We start from the raw sequence: 21349 nt of genomic DNA on the forward strand, positions 1-21349 counted from the left end.
ACTCACCAGACCTGTAGCTTCTTGCCCCAAGCACCTGCAACTCTTGCCTGGGGTCTTTCTCTGGTAGTAGAAGTGTGACAGGGAGCAGGGCCAGGAGCCGACACCTGGATGCAGCCCTCAAGCCACGAAACACACCCATCCCCTTGCTTGTGCAGCAATGTCAATGAACCACAAATCATGATGCTAAGAGAAACCGAATAAGAAGAGTACATACATGCTGTATGGTTCCATTCATATGTAGTTTTGGAGCACGCAAGCTCATCTCTAATGACGGGAAGTAGATCAGTGGTTCCCTGTGCACTGTTGGGGATAAAGGGGGGGTAGATTACAAAAGGGCAAGAAGAAACCTGGGCTGGCGAATATGTTTATTAACTTCTGCCAATCATACCTCAAAACAACTGTTAAAAATGCTAACCCCCACCAAGGAAAGAAAGAAAAAAGAAAAACGCTATACTAAGATAAAATTTCTCATTATATGATTGGCAAACATCCAAACACTTGCCATCATACTTTCTTTGCAAAGCTGTGGGAAATTGGGACTCTCCTCCATCACAGAGAATTTGGGGAAGAGAATTTGGGAACATCTAAAAGAACGACATGTGCATTTACCCTTGGACCCAGCAATTCTTACTTGTTTGTCTATTTGACAGAGAGACACAGTGAGAGAGGGAACACAAGCAGGGGGAGTGGGAGAGGGAGAAGCAGGCTTCCTGTGGAGCAGGGAGCCCAATGCGAGGTTTGATCCCAGGACCCCGGGACCATGACCTGAGCCAAAGGGAGATGCTTAACGACTGAGCCACCCAGGCGCCCTGGACTCAGCAATTCCACTTCTAGGACCTCACCTCAAAGAAAAGGACTTCACACACAAAGTTACTCATTGTGGCATCTGTAATACTAGAAAGAACATAAATGTCCACCAATGGAGGGTAAGGTACATTCATGCAACCAAAAGAAGGAAGACTCACTGATGATAAGGAATGACCTCCAGATATGTAGACAAGGTGTACACAATAATGCAAATACAGATTTGCTTTCTTTTTCTCTTAAAACACTCACTAGGAAGATAACTAAAGTGGTTGCTATGGAGGGGAGCGGGGAAAGGATAGTTCCAAATACAAAAGACTCTGAAGATATGTAAATGTTTTTACATATTTACCAGACAATCCCTAAAACTGAGAAACAGCAAAATCAATGACCCTAACTGTCGTGGACTGGATTCTATGGAAGCCAGCCCTGAGACAAGCACTAAGTAGGAAAGGGACCCCGAGTAGCACCTGAAAGCAAGCAGGGAAGGAAGAAACCCATTTACACCTCAGCTGTTTCCTTTAATATCTGGCTATTTAAATACTTCAGGACACATGTTCACATATTAAACCATTTACTTAGTAAGAACAAGAAGGAAATGTTTGTTTTCTTCATGTGCTGTCAACACCAAAGTTCATTTTTACTTAATATATATGATAAAATTTCTGGATTTCGATGTTTTAGGTCAACGAACATGCCTCAAATCAAACAGTATAAGCTCTTCAATGGACTTGGAAATAGAAGCTTGTAATTTATGTTTTATTTAAGAATCATGCCCAGTTTTACTATTTCATAAGAATGAAGCAAAGGATAAAGGTAAGCTTCATTCACACTTCCTGGCTGTTCATTACTGGCAAGCTTCTGGCCACCGGGCAGATGATCTATTCAAATGGCACTCCTTATTCACTTGACTACAGGATTTTAAAAAGATAATTATGATATGAACACATGCACGAGCTATTATACATAATTACAAAAGTTCGTCAACTCTGGTCTCATCAGTAGGAGCGAATGGCTGGAGGGACTGTGGCACAGTCAGCCTCATTTAAAGTTTTGTCGATCACTGGTCTGTATTGCAACGAAACCTTAAAAAGAAGAATCGACAGTAAGTTAAGCAAAATTTGTAGAAAAACATACAAACAGCATTCTCCTGGGCTTTTTTGAAAAATTAGCTGTAAAAGTTATTTGCAGACTATTTCAGGAACTTAAAAACACAAGTACTCACTGGAGTATTTTTCAGTAACAAACTCAAAAATGATCTAAATGCATAACAGGGGACCAGCCATGTAAATTATGGTAAATCCATGTAATGAAATACAGCAATTAAAATAACAATGTATTAAGTTCTTGATGCTTTACACAAATGCTGAAGAAGTGAAACCCTGCATACACTGTCATTCTTTATGTTTAAAGTATATATTTACAGTTTTTTCTACTTGTATTTATATACATACACACAAGGAAAAGTGTATGCACATACATGCAAAACCTGAAGGAAATATTTCAGAATGATAATGAAGGCTATCTCTGACTGGTGAGCTTACAAACATTAATTTTCTTTATTTTTGTACTTTCTAGACTTTCTAAAATGAGCATGTATTTCTTTTATAATTGTAAAAAGCCTTGAACATTACTAAAAATAGGACTGTACCGAGAGAAAAGTCTGATTTCTATACACTGTCAAAAAATAGACTTCATTCAAAATTATAAAAGTTACTGCCTACCTGAAAGAGACACACTAGCCTCTCTGTGTTAAGTGATGGTAAGAGAGCACAACATTATTTCTGTAGACTCACATAAATGATTAAGACTATCCCTTACACAAGCCTGAAAAGCTTAAGGGTAAACACTTTATGTCTTATTTCTGATTCTTAATGCTCAGCAGAAATGCCAAAAGGGTGAATTATGCTTTGGTGGATTAAGACTGTGAGCCTCTACTACAATCTAAGCGGGCTATTCCTAGGACTCTGCCCACCTCACCCCCTCCTCTGCTTGCTCTGTATCCAGGCCGATGCTTCGGGCTGCAGAGCATACCCTGGGGTTCCCTGAGGCTGCTTCCCGGTGGTCCAGCCAATGGGAAAAAAGGAGTGTTTCCCTGTCCCACCCCTACGCCCCAACCTCACTCTCAACAGGCTTCAGAATCATCATTCCCTCCCCTGCCACCAAGGCTTGGATGCGCACTCCTTGCCGGGTGCTAAAGCTGTGGAAGGCCAGCCCTTCTAAACTACTCGCCCACGTTGGATTCTGTTTCCAGGAAGAAGCCTGAGTGTCCTTTTCAGTGGTGTCTCAAGTCAACTTAAATCCATGTTGCTTCCCTAGTCCATCATATGCTGAACTCCAGAGCGTACGGGATAGCATATTTATCAGTGCATACGTGAGCAGAACACACTCCCCACATACCTTCCCGGTCTTGACATCAACATAGGAAAGGGTGTGCTTCCTCCAGTGCTCCTCAAATGGCTTCTTCTGCTGCCCCTGGATGGGCCTGGAGTAATCATACTCATCAATCCGCTCCTGAAGCCAGAGAAAGTAAGTTTATTTCAGAAAATGCCATTAACTATTACACTTCAAATTTCTTTTTTCTCTAACAGGGCAATATAACTGGAAAACATAGCAAACTCATTAAAATGATACACGAAAGACTAGTCTGATATGAATCCCTCTAGATCCCACTCAATGAGGAGGTATCCACTGTCCCAAACAGACCTTGTTCACAGAGAGCTGGGACACTCCTAGTCCATTTTTCAACCCACGTCCCTTCCCTTCTACAATTCCTAATGAAAAACCATTCTGTGTATATCTGACCTAAAAAAAACACACAGTATGAAACACAGTGCAAGTAAGTCCCAAATGCAGGTGGAATGGAGAGATGAGACCCGTGATACATTTGCCAGCAGTCAGTCCTCCGGAGTGCCCATCCATCCTGGGGCTCACGGGCAGGCCGTTCCTTCATTCCAGGGCCTCCACAGCACAGGTCCCGACAAGGGCAGGACCCAGTGAGGCCACAGAGCTAGGCAGTAGGTCTGCAGCTGCACTGTGAGCCCAGAGGTCCGCTGCTACAACTACTGGGAGGGTGGCTGCAGAAATTAGGCTGATCTTTTACACACTTAAAGTTAATCACTTTCTTTTTGCTCATATTCTGGGAGACTTCAAGTTCTTCTTTCAGCTTTTTTCATTTAAATGTTTCAATTTTAGCAATTATATTAAATTTTGCTCAAAAAGTCTTAAAAAGAAGCTGAATACTATTAAGGGGTATCCTACACACGGTAATGGGTAAGACATACAAGAGCCACTTAAAGTAAAAACCAGGGGCACCTGGCTGGCTCAGCAGTGGAGCATGGGGTTGTGAGTTTCAGCCCCATGTTGGGGGCAGAGACTACTTAAAAATAAAATCTAAAAATAACAACAAACTGAGGGTTGACACAGGGAGGTGAGTGGCGGATGGGCCAGGTGGGTGATGGGTAATTAAGGATGACACTTGTGATGAGCACTGGGTGTTGTATGTAAAGTGATGAATCACTGAATTCTACTCCAGAAACCAATATTGCACTGTATGCCAACTACCTAAAATTTAAATTAAAAAAGATAAATAAAAAATAAAAACACAGGGCGCCTGGGTAGCTCAGTCGGTTAAGCGACTGCCTTCGGCTCAGGTCATGATCCTGGAGTCCCGGCATCGAGTCCCACATCGGGCTCCCTGCTTGGCAGGGAGTCTGCTTCTCCCTCTGACCCTCTTCCCTCTCGTGCTATCTCTCATTCTCTCTCTCTCAAATAAATTCTTTAAAAAATAAAAATAAAAACACAAAAGGGTAAAAAAAGATGCTTTCTATAAAAATAAATAAAAATAAAATACAAATGAAAAGATTCGAACTGTTTCTGCTGAGTGAGGCGAGCAGGGAGGTGGGCAGAGGCAGGCCTCTCACCTGGGATCAAGTGGGGCTGTAGCACTTTCCCTTATGTCTAAACACATACCGAAGGGTGAGCTCTCCTAGCGGGAGCAGCTTCCCCCTGCCTATCTGCTGTGACTGAATGAAAACTCGTTCACCTCAGCCACACAAACTGCCGACCAACCCACAGTCTGGAGAAGTTTCTAGTCCTCAGTGCAGGTGATGAATGTGCTTAATAATCTTAATCTAATCTAGCTCCAGCCGGTGAAAGGTAAATTAATAAAATTTCACAGTAAATCAGAATCTAATCCTCTTGCTGTAGCCACTTTCCCCATTCGCCATGTCCAGCTGACTGGGGAGGCTGCCACCAGCACCACCACATGTTGCTGAACCAAAGCCTGTCTGGAAAGTGGCTCAGGCCAGACTGATGCTCCTCCATCCTGAACTTGTGTTTGCCCTCAAGTGCCCATTTCCTCAATGTTTTCCTGTCATACGCTGAATGCTCTGTTATGAAAGAAATTGAACTATACTCTGCATGAAAATCAGGTTATTTAGGGACGCCTGGGTGGCTCAGTTGGTTAAGCGTCTGCCTTCGGCTCAGGTCATATCTCAGGGTTCTGGGATTGAGTCCCACGTCGGGCTCCCTGCTCAGCGAGGAGTCTGCTTCTCCCTCTGCCTCTGTTCTTCCCCTCACCACCCCCTGCCCCACTCATGTTCGCGTACATGCTCTCTCTCAAACAAATAAAATCTAAAAAAAAAAAAATCAGACCAAGATGAGGTCAGGTCTCAATAAGTTACTCATCATTTTAGCATTTTCTGGCAACAGTACTCAGACTGCACACTAATCTTTGACCTGGTAACAATCCGGTGTGTTCTGCTTGGAGGTGCTGCTACCGGCAGCGGCAGATGCCGATCTGAAGCAAGAAAAAGGTCATGCTGGTGCTAAACACAGTGATACCAAAGTATGAAAGTTATCAGGGGAAAAAATACTTTTTTCAATTTACTTTTGGGAAAATGGAGTGAAATGTACAGAAAGTGCAGGGTTAGGGACTGAGCAATGCCAGTGGACAGAAAACATGATGTGCACACATGATGTGTTGTCAAGACGCACCCTGTAATCTTCCCTGGCATGAGCACCACGAGATTCCTTCCGGGCCTCTGCTCCGTAAATGGTCTGAAGTGCACAGAGCATCAGGTTCTGCAGCTCCAGCGTCTCCACCAGGTCAGTGTTCCAGACCATTCCTGGGGACACACAAGGCACCAATGAGAGACAGGATCCAGTCAGATGGGTCCTCCAGGCTGTGACTGTGGGCTTGCCAGTTTCGACACAAACAGCAAGGATGGGGATAAGGCAGCACTAAGTGGCACAGACAGGGCTCTGAGGCACCCCAACTGTACGCAGAGGCCCATGGAACTGCTTACCTCGGTCAAACGTCTTCAGATGTTTTAGGTCTCCATAGAGCTGGCTGATTTTCTCACAGCCTTCCTGTAACACACTTCCCACCCGGAACACTGCAGCATGATTTTGCATCGACTGTAACACAAAATATCATCTGTAAATCTTCAACTAGTATGAAGAAGCCATGCCTAAAACTGATAAACCCTTTAGATTTTTTCTTACACATTTCACTTTTACTTTTGAAGATTTTATTTTGAAGTTCTCTACACCCAATGTGGGGCTCAAACTCACAACCCTACTCCACCAACTGAGCCAGCCAGGTACCCCTGCATTTCATTTTTTATAAAATATTTATGTAAATCAAATTTAAAAACTATGAAATTCAGATTGAATCTATGACTCTGAATTCTACTTCGTTCTTTAAGTAAGCTCTATGCCCGAATGGGGCTTAAACACACAACCTTAAGATCAAAGTTGTGTGTTCTACTGACTGGGCCAGGCAGGTGCCATTACTCTGAATTTTAAAGTAAAGTTTGTTCATGGGCACTTTTAAGATCTACTCTCTTAGCAACTTTCAAATATGTAATGAAGTGTAATGAAGTGTAATTACCAGGCTGTACATTACAAGCCCCAGGACTTACTTATTTTTAATTGGAAGCTTGTACCTTTTGTCTCCTTTCACCCACTCCCCATCTCTGGCAACTGTCAATCTGTTCTCTGTATCTATGAGCTCAGTTTCTTGTTTTTTAAGATTCTACATATAAGTGGAATCATAAGATATTTGTCTTTGTCTTTGACTTATTTCACTGAGCATAATGCCCTCTAGACCCACCCATGTTGTCACAAATGGAAAATTTCATTCTTTTTTATGCCTCAATGATAATGTTTATACACATATAAAATATACACCATATAAAGTATATAGAACAGATACGCACATCTTCATTATCCATTCATCCAATAGACATCTAGGTTATTTTCATATCTTGGCTCTGGTAAATAATACTGAAATAGACATGCGATACATATATCTTTTGGAATTAGCGTTTTCATTTCCTTTGGATAAATACACAGAAGTGGAATTGCTGGATCATACAGTTCTATTTTTAATTTTTTTTTTAAGATTTTATTTATTTGACAGAGAGAGATAGCCAGAGCAGGAACACAAGCAGGGGGTGTGGGAGAGGGAGAAGCAGGCTTCCCACCGAGCAGGGAGCCCGATGCAGGGCTCAATCCCAGGACCCTGGGATCATGACCCGAGCCGAAGGCAGACGCTTAACGACTGAGCCACCCAGGCGCCCCTCTATTTTTAATTTTGGGGGGAACCTCCATACTGTCTTCCACGGTGGCTGCACCAATTTGCATTCCCACCAACAGGGCATGAGGGTTCCCCTTTCTCCACATTCTTGCCAACGTTTGTGTTTCTGGTCTTTTTGATACTAATCATTTCTGATGGGTGTGAAGGTATGTTTCTGATTAGCATTTCCCTGATGAGTGGTGATGTTGAGCATCTTTTCACATGTCTGCCACCTCTGTTTTCTTTGGAAAAATGTTCAGATCCTCTGTCCATTTCTTAGATTGTTTTTATGCTACGGAGTTGTAGGAGGAGTTCTTTATATATTTTGGGATATTAGTCCCTTATCAGATGTATGACTTGCAAATATTTCCTCCTACTCTACAGGCTGCCTTTTCATTTTGTTGGGTTTCCTTTGCTCTGCATAAGTTTTTTAAGTTTGCTGTGGTCCCAGCAGTTTATTTTTACTTTTGTTGCCTTTGCTCTTGGTGTCAAATCCAAAAACTCACAGCCAAGACCATTATTAAGGTCCTTACCATCTGTGTTTTCTTTTAGTTTTATGGTTTCAGGTCTTATATTCAAGCCTTTAATCCGTTTTGAGTCAGTGTTGTGTGTGGTGTCAGCATGTGGCTGTTCATTTTTTCCAACATCATTAGAGAGACTGTTCTTTTCCCATTGTATATTCTTGGCTCTTTTGTTGTAAATTAATTAGCCATATATACATGGGTTTATTTATGAGCTTGATTCTATTCCGTTGATCCACAGGTCTGTTTTTAGGCCGATACCTTACTGTTTTGATTACTATTCCTTTGTAATATAGTTTGAAATCAGGGAAAGAGCTATGCCTCCAGCTTTCTCTCTCAGGATTGCTTTGGCTATTCAGGATTTCTTTGGCTATTCAGGGTCTTTTGTGGTTCCATACTAATTTTAGAATTGTTTCTTCTATTTCTGTAAAAAAATGCCATTGGAATTCTAACAATGATTGCACCGAGTCTGGGGATTGCTTTGGTGATATGGAAATTTTAAAAATATTAATTCTTCCAATCCAGGAGTACAGAATATCTTTCCACCTATGTATGTCTTCAACTTTATTCATTAATGTTTTACAATCTTCAGTGTACAGATTTTTTCCCCTTGTTTAAATTTATTCCTAGGTATTTTATTCTTTTTGATGCAATTGTAAATGGGATTATTTTCTTTCAGAGCATTCAGTATTTCTGTAACAGAGACAACAGATTTGTATGTATCGATTTTGTATCTGTCAGCTTTACTGAATTCACTTAGTAGTTCTAAGTTTTTTTGGTGGAGTCTGTGTCATATGTGATCTGATACATCTGTAAACAGTGACTTTTACTTCTTCCTTTCCATTTTGGATGCCTTTATTTCTCTTTCCTGCCTGACTGCTCTAGCCAGGACTTCCAGTGCTGTTGAACAAAGTGGTGAGGGTGAACATCCTTGTCTTGTTCCTGTGGTGAAAGCTTTCCACCACTGAGTATAACATTAGCTGTGGACTTGTCATGTATGGCCTTTATTACATTGAGGTAAGTTCCCTCTATACTTGCCTCATTGAGAGTTTCATCATAAATTGATGTTAAAATGCAGTTTTGATTAAAGGTTTTAAAAAAATGTTTCTATGTTCCCATTAAGTATGTGTCTTAAATCCACATACATTAGTTCAAGTGGAACATTTTGCATTTAGGGAAGGCAATTTCTGGAACTCGGCCAGGATCTGTGATTCCAAGCAAACAACTTCTGAGGCGTGATATACTGAATGGTGGCAGAAAGGTATCAGGGCACCACCTCTGAATTCCCAAGGAAACACCACCTCCTATGGGCTGTTGTTTTTTTTTTTAAGATTTTATTTATTTGACAGAGACAGACACAGCGAGAGAGGGAACACAAGCAGGGGGAGCAGGAGAGGGAGAAGCAGGCTTCCCGCGGAGCAGGGAGCCCGATGTGGGGCTCGATCCCAGGACCCTGAGACCATGACCTGAGCCAAAGGCAGACGCTCAACGACTGAGCACCCAGGCGCCCCAGCTCCTATGGTCTTGCCTCACTTTTGAGATCTGGTGGTAAATGTTCTAGGAGCTAGCAGATGGACCCTTGGTGACACAAACTAAGAAGTGCTGAGACCATGAGATGGTCAGCAATGAGCATGGGGTGGATGGTCAGGAAGAAAAGGGAGAAGTAAGAGGCCTGGGAACCCTCCCTGCCTGTCTCCTGGTTAATCTTGTAAAAACCCCTCATATATCAAATTCCTGTATGGCTTTATTGTTTATGCTCTTAGGAAATGTGACATGAAATAAACCTGACATTTATTTTAGGATCTACCTTTATTTCCTACCACTTACTGACCTTTCACCGCTCTTGAAAAAGCCCTTTCTTTATCCCATGCTCAATCACAGCGTGTGCCTGGGCCTACGTCTGCGCTCCACTTTGTGCCACTGATCTCTACCGTAGACTAACACAGCTTGTTGATTTAGTTCTGTTTAACAGACATCTCATCTATTTCTTTAGAATGATAATTTCATTTTTATTTTATTTTTAAAGACTTTATTTATTTGAGAGAGGAAGAAACAGACTCCCCACGAACAGAGAGCCCGATGCGGGGCTCGATCCCAGGACCCTGAGATCATGACCTGAGCCGAAGGCAGACACTTAACCACCCACGTGCCCCAGAATGATATGCACACCATCAAATGTCCTGGCCTTTCAGGACAAGCAAATGGAAAAAACTATCTTAGAACCTAGTAAATGTTAGTTAAAACATTCTTTTATTGCAGTCTTTAGTGCTCATGCTTTCCTACTCTTTAGGGTTACGTTTATTCAAGGCATTTTATACTTTTTGGCTGTACTGTGAATGAAATAATTTTCAAGTGGATTCCTGCAGGCATACTGGAAAGCTACTGATGAATCTTTTATACAGATATCTTACTTCATTCTTGTTTTTACTAGTTTTTTACTTACTGTCTTGAGATTTTTAATTGTATCTGTAAGTAATGATACTTTTGTCTACTCCTTTTCAATACATACCTCATTTCTTTTCTATCTTACTGTATCAGCTGGACATTAGCAGAAAAATTAGTCCCCCAACTCACATGTGCATTCCAAGGCAGGATTTTGTTCAGACGACTGGGGCATCTAGAACACTGCCTGCACACAGCAGATAACAATTCAGGTGGTCCCTTACCGATAACGGTTTGACTCATTGCTCATTTGTGGACCAAGAATCCCTGTATTAGAAGAATCTGATGGATCCCTAGCTGTTTTACATACTATTTTTATGGATCTAACCCTGCGTTATCCAATGCAGTAGCCACATGTAGTGCTTTACATTAAATTGAAATTGAATAAAATTAAAATTCAGGTCTTTAGTCAGACTACAGACCTCAGGCTCCACAGTCACATGTGGAACATGACATGTTTTCACCCTCAGAGAACATTCCATCAGATGTGATGATCTAGAAGGAAAATACATCCTGACAACAACCAGTGTACAGATTACCATTTCTACCCACCACCCACATTCCCCTCTCATCCTGATTTTATTTAGAGGCTTCAATGGGCCCAGTTTAAAGACATTTCCCAAAGCTGTTGGAGGCTGGGTGTGATAGTGGGATTAATTTCTTGGCAATGAGATGTGCTGGGCTTTTAGGAAGCCTGCTACAAGAAAGCTCCCAGCTGGGAACTGAGCCTCTCAGACCTTTCACTGTCCCTCCCCCTTCAGGCTTTGACATACACATGAAGGCAGAGAGGGTCTGAGGAAGGAAGCCACATGCAAACACCCTGGGGCGTATAAGAGAATTGCAGTTTCTGCCCTGGGCTGCTATCTCCGGCCTTGTGTGTGGAAGGTGTCCTTTTGCTGTTCACCCCGAGCCTGACACAGGGGTATGGACACACCAGTCTGCTCACTCCAGAACGTGTGCACGTGCTTACCTTCTGCATGTTGAGTCGTAGTTCTGATGTTCTTATGCTTCCATCAGCAAATCTCAATTTGTCAAGATTCATGACAGACTCTTCCCCAGCATTTGGTTTAATTGGGGGAACTTTATCTCCTTAAAAAACACAGACAAAAAGCTAGAATTTAATGGAGTTTGGGAAACGTACACAAACTGAGCTGATATTCCACCTGGACTACCCTATACCTAAGAAACCACATATGGACTAGGGACCAAAGAATAAACATAAAGACAAAATTTCTGGCAAGGAGTACGTATCCAGTAAGAAATCTCTGAACAAAACAGAAACCATTCCTAAGTTTAAAAATCAGATTTATGCAAAGAAACCTTGCATTATTACTCTATTGAAGGGAAAACTGGCACCTTCACAACAGTGAGCAGTTTCCAACAATTCTGCCAACATGCCCTACCACTACCAATGGTGGTCCTCATTCAGGGATGAGGGAGGGCCTGGCCAGGCATGTTTAGGAGTCTCCTGCTGATTCGGACCCTTGCATCTGCTTACCTAAACCTATTTTTTTTCTGACTTTTCTAAAAAGATAAATGTTTCGAGAAATTTTAAAGGATTTTTGTTTGTTTGTTTTTAATTGACACGTTTTAGAATATATTTTCCTCAATGGGTATAATATGGGCAGAGGGTATGAAATGAGGAAACAAAGGTTTGCAGGTAAAGTAGGATTGCTCACAGCCACTCTCTGCAAGGAGGGCGGGCACCGGTCTTTCATGAGACCCACCCCAGCTCTTCTAGGCCAGCTGCGGATTCCTCTGCTTTTGTTTGTAACGATTTTTAAAAAAGGGATCATTTGGGGCTCCTGGGTGGCTTGGTTGGTTACGCATGTGACTCTTGGTCTCAGCTCAGGTCTTGATCTCAAGGTCATGAGTTCAGGCCCTGTGTTGGGCTCCACAATGTGGAGCCTACTTAAAAATGAATTAAAAGTTAAAAAGTGGTCATTTACCAAAATTCTTTTTCTTTTTTTTTAATAGAAGCCAGATTTTTTTTAAATTTTTTTATTTTTAAAGATTTTATTTATTTAAGAGAGAGAGAATGAGAGATAGCACGAGAGGGAAGAGGGTCAGAGGGAGAAGCAGACTCCCTGCTGAGCAGGGAGCCCGATGCGGGACTTGATCCCGGGACTCCAGGATCATGACCTGAGCCGAAGGCAGTCACTTAACCAACTGAGACACCCAGGCGCCCCAAAATTATTTTTCTTTAGGTGCACAGTTCTACAAATTTCAACACATATATGGATTCCTGTAACCATCATAATTAAGGTACAGAATAGGATACATAATTAGGGTACAAAATGTTTAAAATATTCAACATTTGGGGCGCCTGGGTGGCTCAGTCGGTTAAGCGGCTGCCTTCGGCTCAGGTCATGATCCCGGGATCCTGGGGCTGAGCCCCACGTCCGGCTCCCTGCTCTGCGGAGAGCCTGCTTCTCCCTCTCCCTCCGCCTGCCGCTCTGCCTACTTGTGCTATCTCTCTGTCAAATAAATAAATAAAATCTTAAAAAAAAAAAAATCCAACATTTGGGAGGATGTAGCAGTGCTCTTCTTTCCCTTGTTTTTGTTTTTGAAAGTTAAAATATAATTAAGGTATAATATCATTTTTGGTGTCGTTTTGCACATTTTGCCAGAGTTGCACAAGGCCCACCATGATTAGGATGGGGACCACCTCGTTCTCTAGTTTTGTCTCTTCCATTATGTTATACAAATAAAATCAGATGTATGTAGCCTCTTGAGCCCGGATCATACAACCTAATACATCTGATATCCATTCGTGTTGTTGCATGTACAAGTAGTTTGTTCCTTTTTTTATCGCTGACTTAAAATTTTTTTACCATGTGCATTGACCTTTCAGATATAAAAGTACAAGATATTTTTACAAAACTTCCTTTTTCTCATTTTCAAAGAAAGGGAACCTCCAATTTCCTGCTTTGCTCTGAGATTTGATTTCAGGCTTCACCAGTACAATGGAATGAGCACTAGGTCTGGTGTCAGACAAGGTGGTTTTGACCCTTTTTGTAGCCAAGATGGGGACAGGGCCCCAGCTCTGCCTATCAGCCTGGACTTGTAGTCAGAGCAGGGAGAAGGTGTCTGAAAATGAACTGTCCTTTTCGTTACATGTATCTGCAAACTGCAGATGTAACGGGGAGTGTGGCATGTTATACTGGGGGCTGGGTTTAACTAGGAGGATAGTAAGACTTCCGCCAACTTAAAATCCATACAAAATACATTCAATAAAAACAGCAGAACTGAGACTAAACGGTTACCACTAGTGAAGCATAAGGGGAAGGACAGGGGCCCAGGGATTCCCACCACCTTCCCCTCGGGAACAGTGTCTCATCTCCCCTGTTGTTCTGAGCAAATGGCCACGGTAACCTACACGGAGACCCTGTGGGAGCTCAGAGCAACAGTAAGTGTCCTGTCCATAGTGGGAGTCGCGCTTCCAGCACATAGCATTTTTTCCTCAGCAAATTACTTAAAGTTACTAGAACAACACAATCACTGACTGAAAACCACTGTGTCACTGTAGGGAGAGCTGTGACCCAATCCTTTGTTTTGTGTGCATTGTTTTGCGTGCATTGTTTTGCTTTAACAGATTATTTATATGTATCTTTTAGAACAACCTAAATTACTTTTCCATAACTACTGAGAACTTATACATGCTCATACCTACTGTTTAAAATATTTCATTGCAAGTAATTTATAACGAGCAAGCACTATGGGATAAACTTCCTCTCAAAACAACTCCTTGGGGTGGGGGGATGGGTTAGCCTGGTGACGGGTATTAAGAAGGGCACGTACTGCATGGAGCACTGGGTGTTACAGGCAAACAAGGAGTCATGGAACACTACCTCAATAACTAACGATGTATTATATGGTGATTAACATAATAAAATAAAGAACAAAAAACAAAAAACAACTCCTTCATGGTGACTTTCCTAAGGAGAACATAATGACTACAAAACAAAATCTGACCAAAACCAGGTTACTCTCTAAACTGTTAAGATCCTCACCCAGCCTGTGTCTAGTCTCAGTCTGTCACCATATAAATCTCTGAATCACGCTGTTTCCTCACTTATAGGGGGGGAAAACAGACTACCCCTCCATGATCACTAAGCAAATTTCCAATTACAAATCAAGACATGGTAATCTCTCACCTCCCGACAGCCTGGCTACTTGAAGAAAACACATACCAGGTCTGCAGGACTCTGCAATACTCAGAGCACATGCCCGGCCAAAGACGACCAGGTCCAAGAGCGAGTTTGCCCCGAGACGGTTGGCACCGTGCACCGAGGCGCAGGCGGCCTCCCCACAGGCATACAGGCCGGATACGATCTGATCCTGGCCGTTTACATGCCTCAGGACCTGTGGAAGAAGACGGAAGACTTCAGGAGCACAATCTGCACAGCCCTGCTTCCCAGTAGTGGGGCGTCTGCATGCAGGTTCAGAGGAAGGAGGGCAGGTAAGGACTGGATCTGTTCTCGTCTACAGGGAACCCTCTGAGTGTGCGCCTGGATACTCGGCCACCCCAGGCAGAGACAGGTCCAAGGACCCCCACGGCAGCACCTGTGATTTCAATCCCACATCTACGGCTCATTAGAAACCTCACTCACCACCTCTGACTGAACCCCTCACTTCCATACTCTGACTCTGGATTCAGATGAAGGGAAGGGAATATGGCATATCATTTGTCTATAAAATGAGAAGGCGATCCCCTGCCACCTTGCCTGAGGAGAGGCCAGAAAAAATCACGAACCAAAAAGCTCTGGGTAGACTGCAAACCACTTGAAAGTATTTGTTGTAAAGAGAATACGAATTACAAGGTCACCGTAAAAGTAACAAGAGATCATATAAGAAAATAAATTATAAATGGAAAAGCTGCAAATGATATTGCATCTACGACTGTGTACTACGGAGGGATCAGTAAGTTACCAGTGACTGCTCGTTATTACGGAGTGAATGCAAATACCAGAATGTGCCCGAGCCCCACTGTGCCCTCCAACAGCAACTCAGTGCTTTCTGAGGAAAACATGTCTTCTGAGCTCACAAGGGACAACTGTGAGGTGGGCCCATCGTTCCTGCCCTCCTCCCCACCACGGAAGGGTCCGGGCTTGGTCACCTGGCCCTTGTAGTTGGTGGGAATACCACCCATGTTATAATGCACAGTGGGAAGGACAGGGATCGGCTCCTTGGTGACATCCACGCCTGCGAAGATCATGGCCGTCTCTGAAATGCCAGGCAGGCGTATGGCCAGCTGCTCGGGGGGTAGGTGGTGCAACTGCAGGTAGACGTGATCTTTCTCAGGGCCACAGCCTCTGGTGGAAAAGGACATCATGGTGTGAGGCAAAGAAAGGTAAATACAGAAAATGTGAGACCACAAAGTTATTGGAGCATATCAAGTTCCACGATGCTGTACAAAATTTCCCCTCACTTGTGGTTATCCATTCTTCACGTCTTTTCTGAGCACCTACTATGTGCCAGGGTGGACTCCACATGCTGGGACACAGCCAGAACATGGACAGACATCCTTCCCTCACTGGGCTCACACGCCAGTCTTGGGAAGTCACAATGCGTTTTCCTTGATAAATGCATTAGGAAGTCCTTTCAATATAAATACTGCAAATATAAAGTGTCTAGAGGTCGTAACACAAAAGATTTGACCAGCATCAGCACAGTAAGGCAGTGTTGGCAGTGAACAGCTAACAATGCTTCAATGCCCAAGAGCCCGCACCCTGAAGGTCCCGAAACAGCATCAAAGGTCCACATGCTAACTTCAGGTTGCAGGCGCGTCTGTCTCTATCACAACACTCAGCCAAACTCCCCAAAATGCTGGTCTTTAGAGCGGTATCATAAACTGCCAGTCACAGGGCAGCAGGTAACTGGACGCAGCCTACAGAGTTCGGTGGGGTAGCGTGGGATGGGGTGCTGAAACTCACACCCAAGTCACACCAGCCCATGTTAGAACGCAGACATGAACAGCACCCACCAAAAAGAGAAAGGAGGGGTGCGTGTGTGCATGTACGCTGAGACACCTTTGGAGATAATCACACAGACCTTCCTTCACGGATTTCCAGAGTCATGGACCGAGACACAACGTCTCTGGACGCCAGGTCCTTTGCAACCGGGGCATATCGCTCCATGAACCTTTCGCCTTGACTGTTAATGAGAATGCCTCCCTCTCCACGGCATCCTTCCGTAATGAGACAACCAGCACCATATATACCTGCAAAGAACCCAATTAATTAGATGTTTATAACCTAACAACTGCTAGGTCTATATTTCAAATGCAAATTTTTTTCAAGACATTTTAGGGGAAAGGAAAAGGTTATGCAAAGGGCATTGAGCTCAATGAGAATAATGTGGCAATGTGCTCACAAGAGAATAAGACAAAGGAAAGATTAAAGAAGAGTAGGAAGTTCTGATAACAAAAAGCACTGACAAAGCGGCAGTAAGGGGAAAGCTCAGCTGCTGTGGTGATGATGTAGCTTGGCTAAGTATGACAACTGTGTTTAAACTTTCAACACAACCAAGCACACGTTAAACATCTCAGGTTTTGTTTTCATTTTAGAGCATCGTTTTGTGCCATGAAATTGTGACAAGATAGGAAAAATTCAGCTTGGAAAGTTCTTATTTTTTTAAAGTCACTGGTAACAGGGCGCTTGGATGGCTCTGTCAGTTAAGCGTCTGCCTTCAGCTTGGGTCACGATCTCAGGGTCCTGGGACTGAGCTCTGTGTTGTGCTCTCTGCTAAGTGGGGAATCTGCTTCTCCCTCTCCCTCTGCCCCTCCCCCGGCTTATGCAGGCGCGCTAATAAAATCTTTTTTTTTAAAGATTTTATTTATTTATTTGATAGAGAGTACAAGCAGAGGGAGCGGCAGAGGAAGAAGCAGGCTCCCACTGAGCAGAGAGCTGGATGTGGGGCTTGATCCCAGGACACTGGGATCATGACCTGAGCTGAAGGCGGACACTTAACCAACTGAGCCACCCAGGCGCCCCTTTAATAAAGTCTTAAAAAAATAAATAAGTCACTGGTAAGAACCACAGCAATAATTATCACGGCTCATACTTATATTGTACTTGCTGTGTACAATTCTAAGTTTTCTAACGACCCCAGCAAATATCCCCATTTTCAGAGATGAGCAATGACAACTGAGGAACCTGTCAATGTCCTGCAGCTGGGAAGGCAGAACCAAACGCATACCAGGCAACAAGGCAGGTCTGTGCCCTTAATCTCACTGTCCCTCAACATAATGAAAACAGGGAATGCCAAGCACTTGGAATTTTAACAGGGAAACAAACATATGTTTGTCATGTTGACATCTGTTAATGTCATCTGAAAGCTAACACTTTCATCAGCACACCAGAAGAGCTAAGAGTCCTGCATTTCATTTGCCTTTAGTTACCTGGTTTCAATGGTGTTTCTTCCAGCGCTTTATTTCCCGTATACTGAAAAGGAAGCCTAAGAAACTGAGCTCTCAATAAGTTACAGGGGGAATTCAGAAGTCTCATTTTATTAGTTTTTTTTTAAGATTTTAATTATTTTTTTGACAGAGAGAGACACAGCGAGAGAGGGAGCACAAGCAGGGGGAGTGGGAAAGGGAGAAGCAGGCTTCCCGCGGAGCAGGGAGCCCAATGTGGGGCTCGATCCCAGGACCCTGGGCCGAAGGGTGACCTGAGCGGAAGGCAGACACTTAACGACTGGGCGACGCAGGTGCCCCTCATTTTACTAGTTAAAAACAGTAATTAAGGGGTGCCTGAGTGGCTCGGTTGAGCGTCTGACTCTTGGTTTCGGCTCAGGTCACAGTCTCGGGGTCGGCTCAGGTCACAATCTCGGGGTCGTGGGATTGAGCCCCAGGTTGTGCTTTGCGTGTGCTCAGCAGGGAGTCAGTTTGAGATTCTCCCTCTTCCTCTGCCCATCCCCCGACTCATGCTGTCACTCACTCAGATAAATAATAAATATTAAAAAAAATGAAAACTACCTAAAACATTTTTTTATTTTTCATCCCTGCCAGGGGATCAGAAAAAATAGAGCAAAGAGAAAAAAAAAAGGTCAGGTTCTTTAGCAAGGTGGTTGGCTACTGCCACCAGGTGTGGTGTCCCTCAGTTGACAAGCCAGAAAAGCGTCCAGAATGAGAGTCATCCCTCCCAAGAGGCAGATCTCTCTCTCTGATTCATTTCTGGATAACAAACTCTCTCAAACCCGCACCCCCAGGGTAGACCTCCCTTCTGAACCCCACATTTGCACACTCAACCATCTGAGGACCCAAGATGGGCTCAATCTGCCCATGACTGGGCAGTCATCAACACCTCAGGGGGTCCTGTCTGCCACAGTTCGTCCCAACTTGATTCTCTCCTACTGTGACAGCCTGCTCTTCTCCCTACAACACTGAAATCTGCCCATGCCAGAACTCTGGTCAACAGCATCCCCCCTAGCTGTCAGGACATTCACTCAGTAAATACTGACAAGGTCCTACTGTGTGCCAGGCACTATGAACACAGCCAGACCTGCCCCTGCCTCTTGGGGCTGACAACCAAGTCAGGGAAAGGGACGCTAACAGTCACGGCTTTATGACTGGAGCAGGTACCTCCAAAGCAAGAGATAGTTAAGCTGGTGCCCTAAACTGCCTTGGGGGAAACAGGGAAAAAAATCTCCTGACCAAATGACAAGCTGGGCTCTGAGAACATGCCACTGCATGGAGGTGCAGAGGCGCATCAAGAGGTGTGGAGGGCTCAAAAGCCATGAAGAGCCCGGACCCCATGAAAGTGGTTCCGTCCTACCTGTGGGGTGGAACTGAACGAACTCCAAGTCCTGGCAGGGAAGGCCTGCCCTGGTGACCATGGCGGTGCCGTCACCGGTGCTGGTGTGGGCAGATGTGCAGCTGAAGTAGGTGCGCCCGTAGCCTCTGGAAAACAGACAGGCCAGCAGAGACAGGATGGTGGTGCACAGGGAACCATCAGGTCTGCCTTTCTAGTGGCACCAGAGAGGAGAGAGCAGCCCAGCAGCACTGTCACAGGTGCTGTCCATCTGGGCGCCCGAGGGACAGGGAAGGCACTCTCATTTGTACCTTAGTGCACTTTTGTGCTGAGTGACTTCCCTGATAAGCACATGCTACATTAATACTAAAGTTTCTAATGTCTATGGATTCATGCTTTTAAAGGCTTAAAATAACTGACAGTGTATGAAATGGAATTTACTTATTTTCATCATGTGAACAAACTACCCCAGAAAGTCAGTATAAACACAGTACCCACTAAAGCAAAAGAGAGGTTAGTCCGGAAAATATCATGTGATGCTCCAGACCCGTTTCATCAAGGGTCCGCCCAGGTGCAAAGTGAGGACAGATACTTCCTCACCCACCTGAGGCAGCTGCTGTGATTTCAAAGATACAGAACTGAGGATGGCAAAGCTTATTATGCAGCTGGGAATAGGTCACTGCCTGTGACTAAACCACTATTCCACAGTGCCTCCATTTTTATTAGAAGAAACTGAGACCCAACTTCCCTACAGAGAAACTAAATACAAGTTAGACTCCTACCCGGTAGCTACAACAGTGTTCTTGGCTCTTATGCGATGGATGGACCCATCTTCTATGCATAGTGCAATAACACCACGACATTCCCCATTTTCCATCAAGAGATCCAAGGCAAAATACTCTACAAAATAGCTGGTATCATATCGCAGAGACTAAAAAACATGAAAGAAAAACAGGAATCCACAGTTTCAACTGCATTTAGGGTGTTAAATTGACATTTCAGCAATACTGCTCACGTAAACAGGTTAAAGGCCCTGATCTGGCGTGTAACAAATGGATAGCGTAAACCCTAGGAGAATACCAGGTTGCAAAAGAATCAGAGTTCATTCAGCTCATGCTGATGATGTTGGGCAACAAGACAAAAGGTAGCCCTCTCTTAGCTGTATGATCAGAACATTAAGGACACATGTGTCATGCACACCAGAGAAGACAATGTAGCTGATTAGTGAAAGTAAAGGACCCTCACAAAACTGTCAGCTCCCCCACGTGACACACAATTCTGCAGGATGGGCAGATCCTGTCACACATCTGTCAATGCACTCAGAGAAGAAACTGGTGCCTTACATTTGTAAATCAATACCTTGTCCCCATCTGAAAGGAAGAGTTCAGAAAACTGACTATTCTGAATCAGTGTTATTCAGAATATTATTTGGCTATGCCAAAGTAGGCCCCGATTATCCAGTAACTCCTGTCCCCCGAATCTCAGTCCAGTTTGAACAGTTAAGTATTAAAACAAATCAATCAGTTCAGGAACTCAGAGGTGCTGAGTCATAAAATACTTAATCTCTTCTTACACTTGCAGTGTGGCAGATTGCAAGTTCAAATATAGTATGTAATGATGATCAGTTTAATTTTCTAAAATGGATACTTCCAAATTAACAATTACTATACACATCCTACCAAGTTCCTCTGCTGTTTATTAAGCGACCCCGGAGCTGACACGCTGACATTCTGACCTGTCCCCAGGGCAGCCTGTTTCCAGCTCATCACCATACGTCTGGCCTAACCAGACCGTGTCCTGTCACCCAGCGCACCCAGGGCGGCCTCACCCTTCCATACAACGTGTGCAGCAGCGAGTGGCCAGTGCGGTCCGCCACACAGCAGCACCGGTGGGCCTGCCCGCCTTTCCCAAACTTGAGGCTCTGACCGCCAAAAGCACGCTGGTAAATCCTCCCATCTTCAGTTCTGCTAAATGGCATGCCGTAATTTTCCAGCTGTGAAATATAAAAACGAACACCTGGTACTTTGAAGGAATCAAGACATTCATGGCTACTGTACACTAAACAATTTCAACATAAGCCTGCAAACCCCAAACCAATACATTCTATGAAAATTTGAATACTTTGGAAAAGAAAAACTTCGCTATTAAATGAACTGAATGGTTAATGACAGAAAAGATTTCCCTTGTCCCATCCACTCGTTACCCTTCTCTGAGCTGACCACATCTGCCTCAACCTCTCTTTTGTA

The 21349-nt window shown here is 43.8% G+C and overlaps 1 protein-coding gene across 2 annotated transcripts in view; it reads right to left on the reverse strand.

The window, feature by feature from the left end:
- Nucleotides 1–870: 870 nt before the first annotated feature.
- Nucleotides 871–21349, reverse strand: part of SDHA (succinate dehydrogenase complex flavoprotein subunit A) — a 30554-nt gene continuing 10075 nt past the window's right edge. For both annotated transcript variants that reach the window (XM_028090007.2, XM_028090006.2), the window contains exons 5-15: nt 20932–21096; nt 19886–20034; nt 19128–19252; nt 16405–16573; nt 15470–15665; nt 14544–14715; nt 11321–11439; nt 6114–6225; nt 5803–5933; nt 3205–3318; nt 871–1889 (exon numbers count right to left, since the gene is read on the reverse strand). In XM_028090007.2, the coding sequence (XP_027945808.1) occupies nt 1803–1889; nt 3205–3318; nt 5803–5933; nt 6114–6225; nt 11321–11439; nt 14544–14715; nt 15470–15665; nt 16405–16573; nt 19128–19252; nt 19886–20034; nt 20932–21096 (1539 nt within the window). In that variant the 3' untranslated portion in view covers nt 871–1802. The remainder of the gene's footprint in view (nt 1890–3204; nt 3319–5802; nt 5934–6113; nt 6226–11320; nt 11440–14543; nt 14716–15469; nt 15666–16404; nt 16574–19127; nt 19253–19885; nt 20035–20931; nt 21097–21349) is intronic.

Source organism: Eumetopias jubatus, unplaced genomic scaffold (assembly GCF_037043125.1).
Source record: "Eumetopias jubatus isolate StellerSeaLion01/CBP00866 unplaced genomic scaffold, mEumJub1_p1.0 scaffold_5, whole genome shotgun sequence".
Lineage (NCBI taxonomy): Eukaryota > Metazoa > Chordata > Mammalia > Carnivora > Otariidae > Eumetopias > Eumetopias jubatus.